Source organism: Pipistrellus hanaki (genome assembly GCF_964339955.1).
Source record: "Pipistrellus hanaki genome assembly, chromosome: 6".
In the NCBI taxonomy this organism is placed as follows: Eukaryota; Metazoa; Chordata; class Mammalia; order Chiroptera; family Vespertilionidae; genus Pipistrellus; species Pipistrellus hanaki.
The window spans coordinates 10,951,747-10,971,049 of record NC_140508.1 but is presented as its reverse complement, the minus strand read 5'-3'; the positions used below and the strand labels follow the sequence as shown (position 1 = coordinate 10,971,049).

Genomic DNA, 19,303 nt, shown 5'->3' with positions numbered 1-19,303 from the left:
GCCACAGGAGCCTGGGGTCAGCCTGCAGCCAGCAGACTGAGAGCAGACACCGGCACCAGCCTGCCTGCTCTAAGTCTGAAGCTGCCCCTCACAGCAGCTAGCACATGCCAAGTCCCCCCTCAGCATCTCTGTGCCAGCATTTGCTCACCTTTCCACGGGAACAGCATATACATCAGAAGGCTGTTTTCAGAATCAAACCAGGCAAAGTGCTTAGAACAGCGCCTGGTGCGTGATACACTCAGTTCACACTCCTGCTGCTGCGTATGCTGCTATGAGAGATGTTTACCCCACGGGCATGGGGTTCCTGGAATCACCCCCCCCCCGCCCCCCCCCCACACACGCACCGTTTAGAGATGATGTTAATAACTACCTGTTCCTGCGCCTGTGACTATGCAAGGCGGTTTAATACAGGCCTCCGTAAGCAGTTTCAGAGACAGCTCAGCGCACAGTGTTATCTCTACCGATGGGAAGAAGCGGAAGGACTAAATGACTTGGCCAAAGTCACACCACAGGTCAGGAGCCATTTCGGGGAGGATGAAGTTGTCTACCAGCAACGGAATATCTAATAGTGACTTAACCAATAACGCTATGGAACAAAATGTCTGAAAGCCGGAAGTTCTGGGATTGGTTTAGCGGCTCCACAATTTCTCTAAGAACCTGAGCTCTTTCTACCCTTTGGCTCTGACATCCTTGGCATGCTGGCTTTCCATCCTTTTATTTGCTACCTCGTGGATATAAAGTAGCTGCCACAGGTCCAGCATCACATCCTCTACCCAGGTCCTAAGAAGGAAGGAAGATCACAGCAAAAGACTTTGCTCCCATGAACTGTACTTTAACCCCCTACCTCAGGAGACATTTCATTGGCCAAAAGTTGTTAACACTTTTACTACTACACTAATCACTGGGGAAGAATATGGAATTATTGGTTTAGACTAAACATGATCAAATGCTTTGGGGGTGTAGAATTGCCAACCTTGTCTAAGGTCATGGGAAGACAGGTGGAGAAAGAGAAATTGCCTTAGGTAAGTAATGAACAGTCTGATTCACTGTTCAGTTCCAGGAACTAAGTGAAAAGGAAAACACACCCCCTATCCGTGGCAAGTACACAGAGACACCCAGAAGAGCGGAGTATATTTTTCTCTGGCAAAACGATGGTGCTCGGTTTCTAAGTTGAGGGACAGTGACCTCACCCATTCCCACCCATAAAAGTTTCCAGGGACTGCCACTCTCAGAACACGAGGCCCATTCATTCATTCATTCCCGGGAAGATGTTTTGGAAAGATACATTTTCGTAGCATCTCATGTGGAGCCAGCTTCTTCAGACATGAGTGCACAGTCTTGAAAACTTTGACCATCGCTCTGAAGATCAAGGTCAAACAGACAGTGGGGCTCCACTTAAGTCTCATGGAGTTGGCTCTCCCACCAGAGACCAACAGTCTCAGCATCTATTGCAGCAAGAGGCTCTCATGCCTGGTGCAACTGCCCTTCCAGGTACCGCCCACCCATCATCAGTAGAGAATCTGGGTTGTCATGCAAATGAACGTGAAAGAAGCAACAAGAGCGGAATGGAGCAGAGGGGGGTATCCTTGTCCCAGAAGGAAATATAAAGATGTTCTCACAGTTAGTAGACTCTTTCAGCCCCCAAAGGATAACAAATGATAAAAGTGTGCTCTGATTTTGCATTTAGTTGGCACTGATTCAACGGGCATTACAAATGTTCACCCAAGTTATTCCCCAGAAGTCCCTGATCCCGTGAGAGGGTGAAAGAGTCCACGGCAGGTGGACAGCCCTGGGAGCATGCAGGAACACAACCTGGGAGCTGAGGGGCCATGATCCAACATGCAGATGAGAATGGAATAAGCCTGTGGCATCATGCGTCACTTACATTCTCCTCTGCACCTGTGGGGACGGAATCCTCTTTAACTGACTGAAGGGGAGAAAAAAACAAAAGCAAGAGTCAGAATGTTACAGACACCAGGGCTGACAGCCTCCGGGTGCAACTCCAGGACGATGCTTATGTGTGCCTTGTTCCAGAAAGAACTAGAAGGAGCCTACACAAATGTAAGCAGTATAGCAAAATCATATACGTTATGTTTTTTTTAAAATACAACACAGGGAAAGCGAACAGCCAGATGCAGCCAGGAGAGGGATTGCTATAGAAAACACCAGCCACAGTCTTGGCTGGAACACGTTTCTCTTGACATTTCCTGGTAGCTGAGGGAAAGGGGAAATATGTTTGGTCGCGCAATACACGGGCACTGCTAGGGAAAAATAAGTGATGATCAGGAGAATTCTGGTAGCAGGACCAGAGAAAGTCCTCCCGTGGTCCTCGGAGAGCAGCAGGCGCTGGGTAACCAGCAGGCCCTGGGTAACCAGCAGGCCCTCGGCCTTGTTCCCACCATTGCACAGTGGCCAGAGCCAGAAGCTGCTTACGTCAGCCCCCAACAGGGGCCACATTCACCATGTCAAAGCCTCATTCTGGTAAAACATTTCAGTGGATGGTCAGAGGCCTGGGGTCCAACACATCCAAGTTCAAACACCGTTACTCCCTGTCCTGCCCCAGACAGGAGAGAAGTATCCCAATTCTACCCAAAGCAGATGCCACAATCATTCTGTCAGTCTGCCAAGCGCCAGCTGTGGAGTGCACCTTCGCATCTTTCCTCCAGCTGTCCCTAAACTTTTTCGGGCGATGGTTTACAGACCACTTCAGTCCAGGCTCACTGGACAGATCTGGGCTGTCTTCTCCGAGAAGGAAGCATGAAGAACATGTTTTGCACATTGTTTCCGGCTGTTCATACACGCTCACATCTCTTCTCTTGGATTCAGGTTAAGAACTCTTCCCCATCTCTACTTAGTGCCAAGTCCTGCCTTTCTTTTTACCTTTAAAACATCCAGAGGAAGGGAAGACGGGAACTGACATTTACAAATCCATCTTTTGCACTTGGCGCTTTGTATACGTTCTCTCACCTACTGTGGCCCGGAGCTGTAAGAATAGGGATCCTCAGTTACTCAGCAGGAAATGGAGGCACAGAGAGGGGCAATCACTTGTCCCAGGTGGCACAGCTAAAAAATGGTGGAGATGGTTCTTGGGACCAAGATTTCCTCCTGCCAGGATCAGAAACACTTTTATTTTATTATTATTATTATTATTTTTTTTTTGGTGGTGGTGGTGGGTGTCTGTGTGTCTTTCCCCATTACAGACTTCTTTCTCTCTAGACTTCAGTGTGGATCATTTATTTGATTTATCTCCTTCTCATACTGACATTTACCTGAGCACAGACATGCCCCTGAAAAGGTTGTGGGTTTTCTGGAAGCTTCTGATTGTCAAGAAGCCCTAGGCCATTCAGAAGTGTAGTTTCTTGGAATTATACCCTTTCCCCTTGAGACCATTTGCATGCTACTTAATATGATGAACAGGCGAGGAATTAAACAATATTTTGAAAGCCAGACGGCCTCCAACTTGACCTGCCAAAGTTTCAAGAGGCAACATACTGCCACGTTAGGGGGGGACCGTTTCCGAATAGCAGCTTTCAGTTCTTCAACCTCCTTCCCGGCCCCGCTGGATTCCATGTCTGGGAAGTCCTGGCCCTTGTCACCGGCGGTGTTCCAGACTGGACTGGGAACCCAGTGGAGATGATGGTGAGAAGCAGGAGCTGCTTTGGGACACAGTGCTCCTGTGATCGTTGTCCTGGTTTCAGACTTCCAGATCTTTCTGATGTTTCACAAAAGCGCATTAAGTTCTGAATACTTAACGTCCTGTTGGAAGGGAGGTGGGCACGGTGGTGCAGAGAGAGGTGCCTGCCCGTAGCAAGGGGAGACTTTCCTCCAGTGTCACCGAGGAGGGGGGTTGGGAAGAGGAGGTAACTCCAGGCCGTGTGACTGGTCACCCTTTGCACATTTCTGTCCATTTCCACACTGGCCCGTGCGTGTCGCCTTTATGCCAGCAGGTGCTCAAATAGCCAGTTGGGGTAATTGGGTAAGTGAACAGCCGGGCTCCTGCCCCTTCCATGTTGGTCACACGTCAGATACACCTGCTCAGAGCCCACGTCTGGAGCAGCTTGCACGGCGAGTTTGTGGCTCGAAACACCAGAATTTTCTAGCGCTTCTTAGCACTTTATAAAATTTTTACAAGAATGATTGTACAACTAAAATGTTTTAATTAATTAATTAATTTTTAATCTTTATTGTTTAAAGTATTACATACATACATCCCCTTTTCCCCAACTGATCCCTGCTAGCCTGCCCCACCCTCTCATCCCAGGCCTTCACCACCCTGTGGTCTGTGTCCCTGGGTTTTGCATATAGGCAAAAACAGGTTCATCGGTTAATCTCTCCTTACCCACCCACTATCCCCACCTTCCCTCTGAGATTTGACAGTCTGTTCCATGCTTCTATGTCTCTGAGACTCATCAGTTTTTTGTTTATTTGTTTTTTTTTGTTTATCAGTTTTTTTTGTTAATTAGATTCCACATAAGAATGAGATCATGCAATATGTATCTTTCTCTGACTGGCTTATTTCTCTCAGAGCACTAGGCAGCAGTAAAAAAAGAAGGATCTCTTACCCTTTGAGACAGCATGGAGGGACATGGAAAGTATTACTGTAAACTTGTTTTAACTTAAAGAAAACAAAGGTCTCAATTTTATTTCCAATTAGAACAGAAGCCGTGAGACTGTAAACTACAAGAGGTCGGCAATCTCCCCACTGTTGCCTTTTCTTATTGATGGATTGATTGACTGAATCTATTGGGGTGACACTGGTTAATAAAATTAGGTTTCAGGGGTACAACTCTACAAACACGCCATCAGTATACTGTGTTGTGTGTTCACTACCAACGCCCATCACCACTTATCCTCCTTCTACCCTCTTCTGCCTCCCCCACCCCCTTTCCCTCTGCTAATCCCATAAGGTTGTCTGACTATGAGGCTTTTGTTTTGTTTTTTCTTAATCCCGTCACCTTTTTCAACCAGCCCCCTCCCTCTCCCCTCTGACAGCTGCAGTACTGTTTTCCATAACTATGAGTCTGTTTCCATTTTGTTTTTTAGAGAAAGACAAGACCCATATGATTTCACTTATACTAGAATCTAATGAACAAAATAAACTCACTGCTGACTTTTCAATGCTGATTACTTGGCACAAAGTATTTAGCACAAAAAAAGTCAGCACTGATGAAAGAATCCAATTAAAAATACGCTCCCGATTTTACCTCCAGAGGGCGCTGTTCTTTCTGACCAGGTGAAAGAAGGAAAGACAAGATTTACCATACAGGGGATTAGTTTTAGTAAATTTTATAATCTACTAAAGAAGTAAAGCCAGATAATGTTGGGGAAAAAAGAGGGAAACATAAATAAATGAAATTCTGTTATTAGGGAGATAAATGCCAAGTACCCCCCTTTTATCTCCACGGGAAAAGCTTGAATTTCAAAGGAAAACCAGCATGCCTCTGATACATCCCCAAGGGAAGAAAGGATGATGCCCTGAGGCTTGTTGGCTTAGAGGCGTCCACAAACCCGGCGGTCCAGAAGGCTGAGAAGTGGATGTGGGTAGTGCCCACCCCTCCCGAGCAGAGGCCAGGAAATCACCTCTGTGTTGGGTACCTGTTAGGGTTTTACCAGAATGACTCCACACCACCCTGGCTTCCTTTCCATGATGTAGGTGCTCTTATTGTTTGCATTTTACAGCTTAGGAGACTGAGGCTCAACCAGGCATACTGGGACTCAAAGTCAGATCTGTTTGACACTAGACTTTTAACCCTTACGTAGGGATCCTCAAACATCTGATACTTCCCGGCCTCCTATGCGGTTTTTGCCTTGTTGTATGTGCCATCGGGTGGCAGTCATGGGGAAGTGGCATTCAGATTTCCCCGCCTCCAACTGTCACACCTTCAGCATCCTTGATGCCCAGGCCGGCTCTCCCTGGCTGCTCCCAGCCCATGTCTGAGCACTGGGATACTGGGCCATTTCTGCCCAATGTGTGGCCCCAGAATGCCCAGTGTCTGTGCTGGGAATCCCCTCTAGCTCAGTTCACCCTCAGGTTGAGGGACCTTCTCCCCTCCGTTCCCTCCCTCAGCCACAGGTCACAGGTGACCGGTTCTCACGGGTGGGCAGGCTCCCTGCCTCCTCCTGCCACTCCCCGTTACCCTTCATTCTCATTCTCCTCTAGCACGTCAATTCTGTCTTGGGGTCTGCTTCTTAAAGGATCCAATGTACCTTTATTTACTTACTGTCAGTACCATGGTTTATGCTGCACTTTCCTTGCAATTGGGCTGCTTTTGAAACCTCTCTCTTATCTTAAACAAAATATATCAATATGTTAAACCAAGTTCAATGTGTCAGTTCTGTTTTTCCTAATACACTTTAAATGTATATATCTACCTAATAAAAGAGTAACATGCTAATTGATTGCACCTTCACAACATCTACCAGCCAATCAGGAGTAAGTATGCAAATTAACCCAACAAAGATGGCGGGTTAACTTGCATGGTGATGACGCAGGCATTTCTCGAAACCTCAGCTGCTCCGGGCAGCATGAGAAGGCAGAAAGGTGGCTCCCGGCCAGAGTGGAAAGGTGTCTCTGGACCAGAGCAGAAAGGCTGCTTAGGCCAGAGCGAAGGTGATGCTGGCAGCCAGAGGAAGGAAGGCCCATTCTTGCATGAATCTTCATGCTTCAGACCTCTAGTATTTAAACAAAAATAAAACTTTTTGAATATGGGCCACCAAACTCAGTGCACTGCCACCCCTATGTGATGTCACTCACTAGAAATTGTCTCCTACACTATATTGCTGATAAAATAATTTTAAAAATAAGCGATTGGTGGTTGGTGAGGGAAGAGGGTTTGAACTGAACACCAAATGACATCACCCAATGTTTTCACTTCATGTCGGAGTTTGTTTCTGGGCAGGACCTGGACGGAAGAATTCCTCAGGACAGGAAAACACACGGGGAGGACATTCAGAAATTCAGAAGAAACCCAGGATTCTAGACGAGAGAACAAACTCACCCCCCAGCAGCGCCTGTTTCATCACCTGCCTGGCCGTGGGTGCCAGGTGGCATGGGTTTTGATGGAATTACTAAATTAGATTTCCCCAGCTCTAGAGATCACACCCATCGCCCGCCTCACCCACCACGTCTTGCTCATCATTTGGCCACGTTGGAAACAGGCGAGACTTGGGAACATGCATGGCTGCTGGGGCGGACTCGCAGTGACGACCAAGCAATAGCTCTCAGAATGACTCAGCCCCACCCAACCATCTCCTCGCACGGGGGCAGCTCCTCAGTTCTAGAGAGGAAAGAATCAGACCCTGGTTTACGTTTTCCCATCACAGAGCACATTGTGTACTTGCCCTGGTGGAAACCGGCCGACACCTTGGCTTTTCCTAAGAACCGTGAAACCTGGTGCTTCTAGCGACTGATTATAGCTGGCAGTGCAAACGGAGCCCAGCTCTCTCGCCGGGGAGAGAGCACTCAGAGGAAGCCAGGGGGATAATGAGTGATTTTCAAAAGACAATGAAATCATGAAATACCACAGCCCTCAGTCATGAACTGGAGTAATTCCAAGAATGAAACATTCTACTTGTTCATTTCCCTTCCTTTCCCACGAAACACATGTTTATACTATGCCAGGCATGTCATTCTGAATCAGTGAGTAAGTCTTCCACTCAATGGCTACTTGAGTCATTTTGGAGAAGAGAAAGAAACACCACATGTTGCTGAGTTCATTGATTGGCTCAACGGAAATAATTTCTCAAGTCACCCCGGCCCCATGCACACTCCACATCTTGAGACCAGCGCTTACCTTTTTCCAGAACAGTTTGCTCAGAGGCAGAGAGGGGGGGCCTCCCTTCTGCTTGGCACCCTCCTTTGCCGTTTCTGTGGGTGTAGGATTCTTGGCTGCCCCTTGGGTCTCCTGGGGTTCAACGGTGGCTTTGTCTGACTTCAGGTCTGCTGACCGAGCAGGTGACTTTTCAGCACCCTATAGAGTTTAGAAAAAAATTCAAAATGATTTCCAGATCTCTAAAGTGAAAGATCTCTCTTTTACCAACATGGGCTGGGGTTGTGCATGTTAATTTTCTTCACGCTTTTCCAAATACGCTACTATGAATGTGAGTTTGTGTTAAAATCTTGGAAAAAGTAAAGAGACGTTCCTTTTGGACAAAAATACCATGGAACCATCATTGATCATGTTTATGTAAGTAGCTCATTAGAATCAAGCCGATTGTAAGAGGCACTCCTCTGTTAGAAGGTTAATGCGTACCCAGGCCGTTGGTCTTCAGGTGATGTTGATCATGTTCCTATCAGTCAAAACATTTTGAACATGTACCTCCAACATGCAGTCTATTTATCATATAGAGATACATTGTTTTACTAACCCCAGTTCAAAATTAAAGAAGGGTTAAATAAATATAATTTAAAATGGAAGTTCTCAATTTTCCTCCTATAGTCCACTGTGGAGATCCCTGACCCAGGCTATAAATGAGTAGGAGACAAATAGACGGGGTGGAAGGCTCTTAAGAGAGCCCTCAAAACTGCATTTCTTCACCTTTAGATGGAGCCTCTATATCTAATTTAGAAATAATTGAATAGATTGTAATTGACTCAAAACTTCAAATGTTATTAATTTTATCCCTATTTTCTCTCTCCCTTCTTCCTTCCTCCCTCCCTCCCTCCCTCTCTCTCTCCCCCTCCTTCTTTTTTTCCTTCCTTCCTTCCTTTCTTCCTTCCCTCTTTCCTTCCCTCCCTCCCTCCCTCCCTCCCTCCCTCCCTACCTCCCTCCCTCTTTCCTTCCTTCCTTCCTTTCTTCCTTCCTTCCTTTCCTCTTTCTCCTCCTCTCTCCCTCTCTTCCTGTCCTCCTTCTCCATTCTCTCACTCTCTCTTCCTGTCCCCACTCTGGGTGGCCACGCTGAGGTTCAATTCCAGGATGTCTGACTTCCTTAAGGACAGGGCCATGACCTCTCATGTTCTGCTTCCTCCTGAGTCTTGGGGTAAAGGGAGAGTTAGGAGGAAGACAATCTCAATTGATCTTGACATGAGTGAACACCGGCATTAGCAATTTTATTTTCTCTTAAAAATATTTTTACTGATTTCAGAGAGGAAGGAGAGGAAGAGAGAGATAGAAACATCAATGATGAGAGACCATCATTGATTGGTTGCCTCCTCCACACCCTCCACTGGGGACTGAGTGCAAAACCCAGACATGTATTCTGACCGGGAATTGAAACATGACCTCCTGGTTCATAGGTTGACATCAGCCATGGAGCCACATGGGTCTGGCCAACATAACCAATTTTTTTTTTTAATATATTTTATTGATTTTGTACAGAGAGGAAGGGAGAGAGATAGAGAGTTAGAAACATCGATGAGAGAGAGTCATTGATCAGTTGCCTCTTGCACACCCCCTACTGGGGATATGCCCGCAACCAAGGTACATGCCCTTGACCGGAATCGAACCCGGGACCCTTCAGTCCCCAAGCCGACGCTCTATCCATTGAGCTAAACCGGTTTCGGCAACATAACCAATTTTAACACTGGGTCCATCTGACCTGACTTCTTATAAGCATCTTCATTTTATGATTTGTGCTCCAGGAGTTCACGGCATAAGCCCTTTCAATTCCAGGGATGTCAGATCTTTGACTAAAGGGGAAAAAATCCAGTAGTAAAACTGGGCTGTGGTAATTCAATAAGTTTGATGTTGGACAGAGTCTTAGAGACCCTCTGAGCCAATGCCCGAATTTTCACGGATGGGGAAACTGAGGCCCATGATCAGCCTGTCATTAATTAGGGGCCACTGCCTGGCCTGAACTCTGAACTTTGGCTTTCTTTCCACATAGCACATCGCCTCTTCATAGGGTGTTCGCAAAGAACATCAATTTGACTATTTATATAAGCCACACACTATGTTTTCTGTGCCTCTTTGAAGAGGGAGAAATTCTAGAACATAGGCATCTTGGGGGCTTCATTTGTGAGTGTGGAACCCTCATACAGCTTTGGCTGAATGGGCTGAGCACAATGACGGGGCAGGCACGACCTGGACAGATACCACAGCACCTCAGGGTAAGTAGCAAGCACCGGATTTACCATCCAAACAGCGTGGGTGGGGTCGCTAAGCAACTGTGATGGCGTTAGCAGGATTGATGATTGCCCCTGGGAAAACCTGAGTGGGGACTGGGGCAGTTCTAGGCGTGGCAAAAGCATTCTAAAACGATGCCCACCTGCGAGCCTGTGGTCACGCCCAGTGTTTGGGGATAAATGAGAAGGTTCCAGTCTGAGGCATTGCAGATTCAGATTCATCCAAGGAGAGCTGACACTTTTACTCTTTATAGCAAGAATGTCATTCCATCTATTAATTCCAGGCCTCTCCACTTTTTTAGGCTACAGAATTCTTTTTATAGGATGAGAATTGAGACTTAGGGAAATGAACCTAGGCATTAACCAGAACTGGTATCCATTTAGAGCAAAACTGGAAGATAGTAGTTCATCCTTGAATTTCTTTTATTTTGTTTTGTTAATCCTCACCCCAGGATATTTTTTCCATTGGTTTGTTGAGAGAGTGGAAGTGAGGGGGAGAGACAGAGAGAGAGAAAATTGATGTGAGAGAGTCACATCAATTGGTTGCCTCCTGCATGTACCCTGACCAGGCCAGGGATGGAGCATGCAAACTTGCCCTTGACCAAACCCATGACCTTTCCATTCTTGGGATGATGCTCTATCCACTGAGCCAAACCAGCTAGGGCTTGGATTTCTTCTTTTCTGATATAGGTAACAATAAAATCAAGAAGAATGACTTTAATCACACCTCCTGTAATCATGCCACAAGGTTTGTGGAGAGAATCTGGCTGTCAGTTTCAATGGCCCTCTTTTCCTATCTTTTTACACAACAGGATAATCAAGTAAAGAAAATAAACTGTCCTAGGTCTGGAGGTAAGAGTCAGGGAGAACAACCAAACGGCTGCATACGAGAATTGAGAATATTTCGGAATTCCCTTACTCCCCTTTTACACGAAAACAGACTGAGTGTAACTCAAGGCAAAACCCCAAAGTCCTTGCATGTGAATGACAGCATCCAGAAAGGGACTGCCTCTGCCCTTTCCAGTCCTTTCCCAATCCCGTCCTACCCAACATGCACCTCAGGGGCAGGAGGGGAGGCCAGGGATTTGGGGAAGTCCTAGGAAGACTGAACTTGGGTGGTCCAGGGGGAGGGGATTCTGGGTGTGAAATGAATGTCCTCAGGGAAATGCAGGTCTGGAGCTGGGGGTACTCAGCTCACACTTCCAAGGCCCATGCTTACCGAGGCTCCAGAGAAGCTCAGCTGGATTCCCTGTGTGAGGCCTGTGATGTTTCACTAGCTCTTCCCAAACACAGCACCCTGCTTTCTAATGTTCCCTCTCCCATCGCAATTTCTATCACCCCTTTCTCTCTTTACAGAACAAAAGAAAGCCTGTATGAAAATTGAAGGATGGCTTCCTAACACATTTATGCAAATATAGATTCACCCATGAGACTTTCTATGGAGCTTTTATTTGCATACACAATCCTGGGACTATCACATCCAGCTGGGGGCATTTTTTAATAAGATCATTCAACTTAGTGCAGAATGGTTGATATTTTAGACAAATTTCCAAACCTGCTGGCCCAATTCAAGGGTGCTTTTAACTGATGGCTTCAGACCAGCACTGGCATCTTCTTAGACATGAGAAGAGTGGAATCTCCCAAAGGACCCAGAAGGATCCTGAGCTAGAACTTGTTCTGCCCATTCATTGTTTGGTTCTGCCTGGGTTTTCATGTGGGTTCAGTATAAGCTCAGTTAATGCAGGCGATGGATGGGACAGGCCCCAGAAAGATAAAATTGTTATCTGTAAGTTAGAGGAGTGTTTCCCAAAGTGTAGAAAGCATACCACTGATGGAATCAGAGATGATTTTACATTGCACGGAGATATGACATGAAATGACACTCAAATAGTGAAAATACTTTTCCTTTTTCAACTCTCATCGAATTATTCTAAGAAGCTTTGGGGGACATTCTTGGTCTGTTGGTGGCTAACTGCCTTTCAGTAAAGCTCTAAAGGGCATTCGATTTGGACTTAACACAAACACGGTAACTAGAATGTGAGCTCTTTTTTTATTAGCCACATTAATAGTTACCTTCTCCTTATGAGGATTCTGATTTCCTATGTAAAATGTAACATGAAGTTTCTTTTAAAGATGCCTTTCCATAGGAAATGAGTTGACTTCAATATAAAAATATCAAATAAATAATAGTGTATATGACAATAGTGATGACGGTGGCATGCATACTTTCAACATTTGGGAAACACTGGGTTAGAAGAATAGTTTCAGAACCCTGGTCCACGCTAGGAAGAAACCAGTGTGAGATGTTTATAAATATGGAGACTTTAAACAATTGTACTGAAATTTGATTCACAGAATCTTGAATCCCCTTTTAAAGTTCCAATCACCCAAGGCTCTCTCTTCCCTGAAGCGGAGCTGGGTGGATACGGAATGGTATGTGCATTGTGTGGTGAAGACCAGAGTTCCTTTCCCCCCTCCTAGTTAACAAATACAGACCTTATGCCTAAAGAACCCTCTAAAGGAGAGTCCTAGCCTGGGGCTATTCAGGTGCTTTTTCTTGGCGCCTTTCGCCTGGATCTCGGATGTCTTCTGCCCAGCTTGCCCGTCACAGACACTTTCTGCTTTGCATGCCTTTTGGGCAACAGCAGCCACAGCTTAGAACTTTCTTTTTAGACAAAATCCATTCCCTCCTTTGTTTGTTAAGTACATTCAAACACTTTGACAAATCACTGCTGGTATATCAACTGCATCCCCCAACCACAAGGCATCATGTGACTGTTTCTCTCTTTAAAACCCTCAAAGGTGATTTGCTAAAGAGCACAGTCCATGGCAGGCACACATGGGTTTTCAACAGGGCAACCTGGTTCAGTGCCCCAGATGAACACAACTTTATTTGCTAAAGGCAACGACAGAACATTCCAACTCTGTCAATAGGACATTAAAATACCCAGATGAAAAATCCACAAAGTTAAAAAGGTAATACAGTCCCTACTTGATTGATTTTTGCGTTCTAGAATCAAGCGACTTTCATTCCCAAATGAACCTTCTTTAATTCAGTGTTAGGGACTTTAGGGACACAGTATCGCCCACAAAAATGTCAGCTGACTTCGAGGTAGGCAGATCTCCCAAGTTTCTAGTATGAGCCAGTCCACTGAGCCAAAGTAGTGAGTGATTGGAACTGAAGTAGCCCAACCACAACCATTCAGAATTGTTTACTCAAGTTACAAATGGGGGGCGATTTTGTGTGGAGTGTACAGCGTGCTAAAAATTTCCCAAATGGAAGGATAGACAAAGGGTATAGACATTTCAAAGTATGATTCCAAGAACTGCGGTAGAAAACATATAAAAAAGACCAGGTATGAGAACCAGGGCTGTAGAAAGAGGTCTGTGTGTGTGAAGGACAACCTACATTCACAAAACCTTCCTTTGAAAATAGACTCCACCAGCAGGCACCCAACAGCTGTCTGGGCTGGACAGTGAGATTTTATCAGCCAGGCCCATTCAGTTGGGACCACATTCTGGGTGGAGGACTAGTATCTGAGCAGCTCAAGTGAGTGAGAGCATCATGTAACTTAGGCCACAAAACACACCCACATTCTCCCCTCTTTATAGCTTATTGTGCTATGTATCCTCAAACAATACAAAACACAGACCCAAAAGAGAAACTTTGGACCCAAACATTCATTGAACTTCACACTGGCTGTCCTATAGCAAATGAATAATTCCATAGAAAAACACATGTACATGGCTCAGATATCTATTTTTTCTTTAATTTTTTTTTTTAAAAGTATGTTTTTATTGATTTCAGAAAGGAAGGGAGAGAGAGAGATAGAACCATCAATGATGAGAGGAAAATCATTGATCGCTGCCTCCTGCATGCCCCCTATTGGGGATTGAGCCTGCAACCTGGGCATGTGCCCTGACTGGGAATTGAACCGTGGCCTCCTGGTTCACAGGTCAACACTCAACCACTGAGCCACACTGGCCACATTCTAGTCCTATGTAATAAAAGGCTAATATGCAAACAGTCCCCTCAATAGAGTATTTGGGAGTTCGACCAAGGGGCAGGGCCAGCCGGCCAACTGCCCCCCTAGCCCACCCCTGGCTGGCTGGACCCCACCTGTGCACAAAATCATGCACTGGGCCTCTAGTTTTTCAATAAAAGAATAAAGTTTTAGAGAAACCAGCCAATACCAGACAAATGTAATCATGGTAATGTCTGCCTTACAGTGGTTATGGAAATAGGGATTACCGACATTTCAAGAGAGTTCCATGGTTTACCAGGCATTGTGCAACTTTCACTCAATCCTGGGCCGGAGAGATTAAATTTTTACTGTCTCAATTTTACAAATGTGGAGATTTGGGTTCAAATAGGTTAGGATTACATAGCAATTGGGTTGTAGGACCAGAGCTCAAATACAGGTCTTCTATGACAAATTCTAGGATCCTTTTCATAACTTAAGTCCTTCAAATATGGGCAGCAGATGTATCGGGCTGGCCAAACCATTTATTTGGTCCTTATGTCTTTCAAAACACTCTTAGTTATTAAAAAGAGGATGCAAGACACTGAGCTGTCACCAAGCTAAACTTTCCATAGGAGCCCTTGGACTTTATGCAATCTGATCCACTAGAGATAATCAGTTCTGTCAAGTGTGAAGGGAAAACATCTCTAGAAAATAGTTACTTCAAACAAAGTTTATTTTGAGGGGAACTGACTGAATTTCAGGATGATAGAGAAAAATTCTCAGCTCTCTAGGGCATCCTAACTCCTTGGGTGTGTCCACTGGCGACTACCTCATTTCATCAAATAATTGCCTTCGCAGCGAGATTTATTTTCCCCCCAAATGACATGAAAAACAAGGAACATATTTTTTAAAGACCAAAAATATAGCAGCCTTTACTTCCACTATAAATTGAGTCTCACCTCGTTCTCATTTCCATGAGCTAATTTTGACTATATTCCCTGGGTTTCTCTACATACAGATAAAGAGAAAAGATGATAGATAATTATTAGTATTCTACTCTTCTTCTATATAAGAAATGGGTTATTGCGGGATTACTTAGTCAGAATTGGCATGTACTTCAAGCTCCCCATTAACATTTTTATTAAAATTCCATGAACATAAATGAAACATTTAAAAGACAATCTATTAAATTGCTAAATATGTACATATGCGCATATGTATGTCCACCCACAAAAATTCAAGAAACAAAGAAGCAGATACCAATGCAAATCCAATTCTACACACAAACCCAAACACAAACACGCTTCAAACTACCTACCGTGTCTTCCAGATCCTTCTTTGTTTCAGCTTTGTTAGATGACACCTTAAAAGTTTGAGAAATCAAATGTTAAAACTTATAGCTCTTTGGGGTGATTTTACTTCATAGACACATAGTTTTTAGGTTATTCTAATTCACTCTACAGTTAAAAAAATGTAACCAAAAATTTTTTTTTAATAGAAACACACAGGCTTCTGGTATACCTAGTATACAAAAGTTAACAAAATGGAATGTTTTATAATGAAATGCATCAGATCTCATACATTCATCAAAAGTTTGACCACATTAAACGATTGACTGATGGAATGCCAAAGACTTTCCATCGGTTCTGCCACTAATCTAACAAACAAACTACCCTTTGGTGTTTTTTGGGTTTTGCCTCTGAAGTTAGTCTTGACCTTTGGAAGTAGCCCAGACACACTTGGAGCTGTCTGCTTAATGACAACTTCATTACCAGCTCCTTTATGAGTATCTGGCATGTGACAGGCCGTGGGCTCTTCCCCGAAGGGTTGAAGATGAGCAAGCCATGGGAGACATGGGTCCCTGCCTCCATCCAATTCAAATGGTAGACTGAGCTGGAACAAGATAGAAAGTGGTTTCTATCATTTTATTGGCCATGTGCCTGTCAAAATGCTCTGATGGGTTAAGAACTTGAGGAAGTATTCTCCAGTTATTTTCATGATCAATGACCATCCAATTGCAGTAGAGCTCCACGACAATACAGCCCAGCGTTACGGAGTTTGGGTACCCATGGTTTCCATTTCCGAAGTCTCCCTCACGAAAGGCCTGCTATAACAGTTTCCTTTCAAAACACATCTTGCCGCTGTTCTCCAGCGTCCCAGCTGCATCATTCAGAACAATGACACGCAAATGTGCATTATTCTTAGAATAACAAAACCTTTGAGCAATAGACTTGAGGGGGAAAGGAAGGAAACGACTTACCAGTGTTTTAAAGAAGCTCATGATGGAATTATTGTCCTCAGTGATAGCTGTCCTCTGGGCAATCTCCAATTCTTCAGGGTCCCGGGGGAGAGAGCAACTCACAGGTGTGACTTCCTGTCCCTTGTCTACGCCTTCAGCTATGTCCTAGGAGCAAAACAGCTTTTTCACAGTTGCAACTTGTTGAATGTGGACTCTCAAAGTAATATTTTTGCTTCACACTCCTTTCTCCCTTGCCCCCTAATTCCAGCCATACTTCCTCTGCCCACGGGTGTGCAGAACAATCTGGAGCTTATGAGAGTCGTTCTTCCTCCCCCTTCCGCTCTTTCTAACATATTCAGCATTTGCAGCTAAGCTAGTTGGAGGGGCATTGTTTGGACGGTAACAAACACAGCCGTGCATGTTGCATTCCAAACAAAAACCCTTTTTTCCCAATTCTGCAAAGGCCATTGGCATCACTGTGTGTGATGCCAATGGCCTCCATCTTTGTGGTCTCCTAGTTCAGTGACCCCAGGGACATGTCTGAGTTCTCACAATCCACACAATGGTGAATCATAGCAACTAAAAAAGGAACTGATATTTTAAAATAAGAATTGTGTTGTCTGGATCTGGTTGTTGGTGCCAGGAAGGTGATATAGGGACCGAGTTTCTCTCTCACTCAGCCAGGGGGTAGGGTACATTCTGACTTTGTCCTGTCTCATCCCCGCTTCTATGACCCTGGGTCAAGTCCTGGCCATCTCTCCACCCCATGACTGCAGTGACCACCCCTGACCCCCATCTGCTTGGACTCCTCCAATCCACGACTGACTCAGCAAACCCCAGCCTCCCACTCCTTCCTACCCTCCAAAGGGTTCCTATGGCCCATGGAGCAGGGCTCCCATGTCTTACATGGTCTGGCCTATGACCTCATCTCAAGCCTCCAGGTGGCACTCTCTCCTTCACTCCACTCTCTCCAGCCACCTCAGAGTTTCTCAAACATACCAGAAGCTAGTTCCAACCTCAAGGTTTTCTATCTGGAACATTCTTCCTCTCTGTCTGCCTGTGCACGATTTTCGTTCATCCTTCAAGTCTAAGTCATCTCCATCCCCCACCCCCCTGTTCCAAGAGTATCCCTTTCCCTTTTCTGTCTTAGCTATGACAACATTTTCCTTTATTTACTCAGTATCTGTCCCTTTCTTCCTATTCCCTTAGATTGGAAGCTTGACAAAGACAGGTTACATTGGCTTGCTTATTGCTGTTTCTTTAATATCCAGGGCAGGGAGACCCACAGCAGGCATTCAAAACACATGGACCATTTCACTACTTAACAGGTGAATGGATGTAAATAAATGTTACATAAATGGGATGGCGCTACCTGTATCAACTCATTCCCTACCCCCCCCCCCCTTAGTAAAATAGTGAAAACACCTTTCTATTGCAATACATTTACATCTGTATCATCCTTCAGGTCTCAGCTGCTATTCTACTGTTGGGTTGTGACATTATTTGATGTCTCATATCCTTATCGATGGGCACTTACTGTTTTACATCTAGGATCTTATAAACAGTGGTTTTAATCAGTCATGTGTATCTACATTTCCTTTGAGTAAATTCCCAGAAGTGAAATTTCTGGGTCAAGAAGTGTGCCCATTTTATAACTTTATACAAACTCACACACAGAAAGGAAGATTTCACCAGGTCTGACTTTGAATCTGAAAAGCTGTTTGGTTATTGGCAGAGGTGGCAGGTGATACATGGAACACATCCAGGACAGGCAGGGCAGTCCCGGCGGACTGTGAACTCAGAGTGGGCTCATATAGACCAGGTTGGCTCACATGGACCAGGTTGGCTCACATGGACCAGGTTGGGTCTCCACAGACCAGGCTGGGTCCACATGGACAAGGTTACTATCAGGGGAAACTTGCCATGATGGGTGTCATTTGAGCAAGGGAGAGACTCTTAGTACTTCTTCAGTGAGGAAAGCAGCTCTGACGGGGGGTGCAGCTCCACAGAACTCAGGAAGAGGGAGCCCCCAGCCTTCCTGTCTGCCCTGGGAGTTTCATCTGAAGGTATCCCCGGAGTCCTCTCCCCCGCTGGCCCCTGATGCAGCAATATCTCAGGGCTTGGACAGCAACTGAGGGATGACCAGGCGCTCAGTGCAAGGAGGTGGTTTGCTTACAGGGGCCTCTTTCTGAGGGAGAGTTCTATTATTTTTCAAGTTGAAACAAAGCTTGAACTTGAGCCCTTTTCTTGAAATACTGTTTTTCTTCTCCAACTGCCTTATAACGAATAACATAGAATTCTTCTTCCAGGAAGATGGAGAATACATACTTTCCCTCATCCTTCTATTCACCACAATGGAAAATTCTCAACATTAGATAGGAAACAAACAAAGATTCCTGAAAGGTGGAGAGGAGAAGCAGATCAGCTGGGACCCGAGGAACAACATGGCGATGAATCCCCAGGTTTCCTTTTGGCCTCATACTTGGAATTAAAGAGGCTGGCTACCTGAAAATACCAGTGGGCACTGACAAAAAAAAAAAAAAAAATCCTTGCAAAAAGCTACTCTCTCAACAGAAGGGCCAGTCCAGCAACACAAAGCTTTCAAACAATAATTGCTCTGCGTCGGCCAAACACCAACTATGTGAATCTTAAAAAATTTCAAGGTTAAAAAGTTTTAAAGGAGCATTTTAGAGCACAATAATATCCCAATAACTAGGTGTGGTCCTGGATAAGTGAAGGGTTTATTGGGGTGATCACTTATTAAGTTAGGTAATAAGTAATGAAGCCTGGTCACTGAGGTATACACTGAAGCTAATATAATAATGTAGGTCAACTGTAAGTAAAAGTAAAAAAATGATTAAAATGATTAAACAAGCAAATAAATACCAAAAAAACAAAACCAAAACCCAAAAAACATTATAGGGTAGTTCTGGAAGAGTAAGGCTGAAGACCCATGAACAAGTCTGGAACAGGTAAATAAAGCAGAAAAATTCATAGCTGCAAAATATTCCATTGTGTGGTCATAGGTAAATCTCA

The 19,303-nt window shown here is 44.9% G+C and overlaps 1 protein-coding gene across 4 annotated transcripts in view; it reads right to left on the bottom strand.

Moving 5' to 3' along the window:
- BCAS1 (brain enriched myelin associated protein 1) overlaps nt 1-19,303 on the bottom strand; it is a 74,869-nt gene that overhangs the window by 21,345 nt on the left and 34,221 nt on the right. For 2 of the 4 annotated variants that reach the window (XM_084888457.1, XM_084888459.1), the window contains exons 5-9: nt 16,289-16,432; nt 15,347-15,391; nt 12,560-12,694; nt 7,794-7,970; nt 1,886-1,927 (exon numbers count right to left, since the gene is read on the bottom strand). In XM_084888457.1, the coding sequence (XP_084744583.1) occupies nt 1,886-1,927; nt 7,794-7,970; nt 12,560-12,694; nt 15,347-15,391; nt 16,289-16,432 (543 nt within the window). The remainder of the gene's footprint in view (nt 1-1,885; nt 1,928-7,793; nt 7,971-12,559; nt 12,695-15,346; nt 15,392-16,288; nt 16,433-19,303) is intronic. The other 2 variants (XM_084888458.1, XM_084888460.1) reach the window with 1 other exon arrangement.